We start from the raw sequence: 5671 nt of genomic DNA, 5'->3' as shown, positions 1-5671 counted from the left end.
CCCGCACCCTTTCTGCTCCTTCATTTGTCTCCCACTTATCTTATGCGGGGTAAAGAATTTAATGAAGCGTATATCAAACTCGGAAGAAAAGCATCGCTCCAAGTGAAAGAAACGTATCCATATCTGACGACGGGGTTTGTTTATTACCGTTTGGTTGAGGATTAAGAATATCGGAATTGGAATACATATTTTGGAATTCTTATTTTAGAATAGAAAATAAGAATACATATTTCTATTCTTGTTTGATTCAGTCAGAATTTAGTGGGGAATTGAAGGACCCAAAAATTTATGTTTTTGAAAATAAATAAACTGAAATAGGAATAATTATTCCAATTCTACCTATTTTAATGAAATTGCAAATGTTCATTTTTGGACCAAAATTAGAATATATATTTCTTTTGGCAATTCTGATTTGGTACACCCAAAAAAAGATTTGAAATTAAGAATTTACATATACCTATTCCACTCATATTCCCGCTGCAAGTAAACAACTGAAAATTCTAGATCAAATCTAAGCTTGTCGAGTCTGTATCGTTTCTAGCGTGCTTAGCAACTGAAATTTCTAAAGTTTTTTGGCGACTTAATATTGTCTGCATAGAAATCTCATTGAGAAATTTTGGGTTCACTCTCATTTTGAAAAATGGAATCTTTAATTGGAGGAGCTATTGTTGGAAAAGTTCCTGAGATGAGCATTGAGATGGCCATTCAGAAATTAGCTGAAGCAGCAAAGCCGGTGGTGAATTTCAGAGAAGAATTCATGTGGATAAACCAGGAGCTCAGATCTGTGCGGGCTTTTCTGCAAGATGCTGATCAAAAATCTCGCCACAAAGATGATATAAAACAATGGGTGGAGAACATTCGCGATACAGCCATGCGTGCAGAGGACATTTTTGAAGAATGTGCTGTGGAAGCCAAGTATGGAAACGATGCTCAGTCTTGTGGCTTCAGTTGTAGTAAATGGGTTTTTCGCTACAAGATAGGTCGACAAATAAGAGAAATCAAGAATCGCATGGGATATATTACTGAGCAGGCCAACAAGCTGAGGCTACATCGCGCAGTTTTGTCTGCAGATGAAGCAACATTACCCAGTACATCTCAAATAGCACCAGAAAACCGGAGGAGATCTAGTGTTTTGCCCAGAGATTCACACCCAGTGGGCATTGAGTCCAAAGTTGATGACATGCTCAGCTTGTTGGAAACCCCAGCATTTCCAGTGACTGCTGTACTTGGGATGGGAGGGATAGGCAAGACCTATCTTCTTCAACATGTTTACAACAAGATAAAAGGGAGGTACTAGTATTCTATCTGGATTTCAGTCTCTCAATCCTATTCTATTTCTAAGTTGCAACGTGTCATAGCCTCCCAATTAGGTTTAGATGGGCAAATTAGGAACGGGGAAGATATCTGTAGAGCTGCAGAGTTGATTAATGAGAAGTTGCAAGGGAGAAATTGTCTTCTTGTGTTAGATGATGTTTGGGAGATTAGTCGGGAAGATGATTTGCTAGATAGACTTGGCCTCCACATTGGCAACAATAACCCTTGCAAAGTTGTGGTTAGTACAAGAAGCAAGGGTGTTTGTACAAACTTGCATGCCAAAATTTATGAGATGCAATGTTTGTCTAATGAAGAGAGTTGGACTCTGTTTTGTTTCTATGCATTCAGAAACTATCCCGGCCATAGAGCACCAAAGAAGCAGCTGGAAGAGGAGGGTCATAAGATTGTAAAGCAATGTGGAAATTTGCCTCTTGCTGTCAAAACTATAGCAGCATCTTTGGCCGACACCGCAGATGTCAGCAAATGGGAGCTGAAAGGCCATCAGCTCGAAAGGGTAATTCATACTCCCATTGGTAATTATGACCCTGTCATGGACATTTTAAGATTGAGTTATGACTCCTTGCCTGCACATCTCAAAGCCTGTTTTGCTTATATTTGTTTCTTTCCTGAGGATGAAGTAATTGATCCTCAGTATCTCATAAATCTGTGGATAGGAGAGGGTTTTATCCCTGCCGGAGAGGAGCAATGGGATATGGCATGGGATTGTTTATATCAACTTGCCAATCTGTGTCTACTTCAACTATGGGAAGAAGGGAATGGTGATGAACTAACTAAACATTGCAAAATTCATGATTTGTTGCTGGATTTGGCTATCCACGTATCAAAAGAAAATAAATGTGCATTTTCTGTTGATGAAGCCTCTAAAGATACAAGTGTGGGCACTGGTTGGTGTCGGATTTTACTGGCCAGGAAAGATATATATGACAATGCAATCTGTAAGTGCAATCCAGTCTGTCTCCGTACACTTTCATTGTACCTGAATAAGAGGATTGTGAGCACTCCGGCAAACTTGTTTGCCGCTATGAGAGGACTGCGTGTTCTGGATTTGAGCTGGACAGGGATCTCTACATTGCCTGCGTCCATTGGAAAGATGAAACTCCTGAAAGTCTTGAATTTAAGAGCGACAGAGATTAAGGAGGTACCGAAGTGTGTGAGATATCTAAAAAGTCTCTTGTATCTGGTTCTGTCTGGTGATTGTAGGAAATTACCAGTCTGGATAGGTGAGTTGAAATGTCTTAAACATTTGGAATGTTGGGGAGTTGATCGCATGCCAAAGGAAGCATCAAAATTAGCCTCATTGAGAACACTGCGAACAGGATGGTTGGAGTTGTCCATAGAAGAGGATGAATACATGAGGGTAGAGGATTTGGGCAAGATGACTCAGCTTCAGGAACTATGGTTAGGAGTCAACCATGAGATGGAGTTGCAGAGGATGGAAGAAGGGTTCCTTGCCCAACTGTTAAAGATGCGTCGTCTGGTACTTATTAATCAGCTGAGTACTGAAAGGTCGAGTGGATCAGAAATTGAGCTTCCACGCATTCCGGAGAGTATGACAGCCATGAAACATTTGGAACGCCTTGTATTAGAGAAATTTCAAGTGCCGATTTGGATATGTGGTTTAGAAAATTTAAGGGAGTTGAGCTTTTTACAGTGTGAATGCAGTGATTATCCAGAGTTGCAAGAAATGCCCAATCTAGTGATGTTGTGGATAGAGGGGAATGATAAATGCAAAGAATTGCCAAAGGCTTTTGGAAAACCGGGAGGATTTCCACAACTCCGTTTCTTCACAGTTTGGGGATTGGAGGAACTGGAGGAGTTTCCAGAATTAGAGGAGGGAGCAATGCCATGTGTTGAGGAGTTTCGTCTGCAGGCTTGTCACAAAGTTAAAAAAGTGGGAGCGGGTTTGGGTCACTTGAAAAGATTGAAACTGTTTAATTATTATGGGACAAATGAATTGAGGGAAACTTTACAGGATGGTGGAGAATATTGGAATAGAGTTAAGGCAGTCAATTTAGATGTAATTATTACAGAATAATCTTTCAACTCTTGTTTTTCCTTTGTTCTAAAGTTTTAAGCGAATTGAGAAAATTGTTAGCTTGATCAGTCAACTATTGGGTATTCTTCTTATATTTTTACTATGCTTCAGATTGATTATGTGCATTCCTCACCACAATGCTCTACTCACTTCTGGAAATTGTCTATTTTTATAGAAAAGAGCATGTAAATTAAAAATAAACATAAATAAATAACACCATGCACTGTTTTTCTACAGCAGAGTATGCAGAACCAAAAAAATCTGAATTTTTATTCCTTCACCGTATGTTCATTGCATAATACAATCGCTCTTTTTATAATTGAGGACTGCATCATTTGACTGTACCTACGTGGCTATCTATTCAACCACAATACATGTCGACATAAGCTTCTGAAATGAAACTGACCCAAGACTCTTACCTAATTGGAGCTATAACTAACATAAATAGCGGTGGAACTTGTAACTAAATCGAGTGAATGATTTACAACTGGTGCAAAACAAACAAACTTGGAGATTTGTTTCTCCTTATTTCATGCACAAATTAATGATCCTGAAATTTCTAACTCCAAAATGCATGTTACTTTTTCTTCCTTATTCGGTGCATGGAAAAACTACAATAATCTATCAGATAACACAGTGAATGAAGAAATTATTTCCATCATTCTTCTTTAATTTCTTCAGTTCCAATTATTCCCAAATTTTCTCATAGATATTCAAAACTTTCTTTATGCAGTGCTTTAGTGTAGATATCAATGAGTTGTTTTTCAGATTTGCAATAATCAAGATGAATTTCTCCACTACTAATCAGTTTTCTAATGAAATGAAATCTCACATCAATGTGTGTGCTTCTTTTGGGAAAAACATGATTCTTTGAAAGTACAATTGCTCATTTATTGTCACACAAAAATTGTACATTGATTCCTTTCGGTCTTGTACTAGATCCTTCAATATCCTTCTCATTTGAATTGCTTTGCATATCGCTGGTGTGACTGCTACATATTTTGTTTCGGCTGATGAAATTGTTACTATCAATTGTTTCTTTGATGCCCATTAGATTGCACCTATACCACAATGAAAGATGTATCCAAAAGTGTTCTTTCTATCATCAAGATTACCTAAAAAATCACTGTAAGACTAACCAAACTTCTCCTTGATCATAAATATCTTTCAAACTTCTCATCTTTTTACCTTTTCTTGCGGAAGGTGAATTGCTTACACTTGGAGTGTGCTGATTTTCATGATTTGATGATTGGACTTGTACATGAGTTCTTTGTGGAGTGCTTGGTCCTGCTTGATTTGGCTAATCTTCTCTTCTTTCTCTTCTTCATTAGATATTGATGCTTCAATTGTGATTATATTGTTCAATTCTCCATCTCATGATTCTTCCTCCTTAAATATGACATCCTTCTTGTAATAATCTTCTTTAAAATAGGGTTATATAATCTATAAGCTTTTGAATCCTCAGTATAACCAATGAAATTATGTTTCTCGCTCTTATCATCCAATTTTGTTCTTAATTTAGATGGAACCAAAACATATGCAACACAACCAAAAATTCTAAAAATGAGATAGTGAATGCTTCATACCACTCCATGCCTTTTGTGGGATTCTTTCTTTCACACGCTTTGTAGGACTTCTATTTAGGATATATACCACACATGCAACAACTTCAACCCAAAATTCATTAGATAAATTCTTTGCCTTCAACATATTCCTTACCATGTCCATTATGGTTCTATATTTCCTCTATGTAACACTATTCTTTTGTGGTGTATACTTGGTTGTAAATTGTTTTTTGATCCCATGATATTTGCAAAAATCCAAGAAATCACTAGAAATGTATACTTCCTTCAGCTCTATTAGATCTTAGTACCTTCATGAGTAATCCACTTTATTTTTCATCCATTTGTTTGAATCCCTTAAAGTTATTGAAACCCTTAAATTTCTCCTTCAGGAAATAGATCCAAGTTTTCTTGCTAAAATCATCAATGAATGTCAAAAAATATAAAATTCTTGTTAGAGAAAAATGTTAATTTAATTTCATTAACTAAATTACCTTTTCTCCCTTATTAAGATTTCACTTTATGCACCTTTTGCATTCTTATTTAATAATTAATTAGTAATTATTAAATAGCTTTTACCTTTTAGGTTACCATTTTCAGGTCTCCTTCTATAAGGATAGATCATTTTTAATTATCTTGCATCCTTTTCATTTCTAAGAATACAATTTGCATATTTTTAGAGCAAACACTTGTCTCATCTTGTCTTTTTCTTCTCTGTGACAGATTTTTACATGCAGGT

General features: G+C 36.6%; 2 protein-coding genes across 2 annotated transcripts; both read left to right on the top strand.

Annotated features, from left to right (window-relative positions):
- The first annotated feature begins 516 nt into the window (after window positions 1-516).
- LOC149566240 (putative disease resistance protein RGA3) lies at window positions 517-3443 on the top strand. Its single transcript, XM_089819657.1, has one exon. The coding sequence runs from the start codon at window positions 641-643 to the stop codon at window positions 1295-1297; it is 657 nt and encodes a 218-aa protein (XP_089675783.1). The 5' UTR covers window positions 517-640; the 3' UTR covers window positions 1298-3443.
- Window positions 1607-3370, top strand: LOC149566241 (disease resistance protein RPP8-like). Its single transcript, XM_089816444.1, has one exon. The coding sequence runs from the start codon at window positions 1607-1609 to the stop codon at window positions 3368-3370; it is 1764 nt and encodes a 587-aa protein (XP_089672570.1).
- Window positions 3444-5671: the final 2228 nt, after the last annotated feature.

Source organism: Cupressus sempervirens, chromosome 3 (genome assembly GCF_028749045.1).
Source record: "Cupressus sempervirens isolate cs-2001-9-10 chromosome 3, ASM2874904v1, whole genome shotgun sequence".
NCBI classification, from domain to species: domain Eukaryota; kingdom Viridiplantae; phylum Streptophyta; class Pinopsida; order Cupressales; family Cupressaceae; genus Cupressus; species Cupressus sempervirens.
Note: the sequence above shows the minus strand (reverse complement) of the source record. Positions and strands in the feature narration are given on the sequence as shown.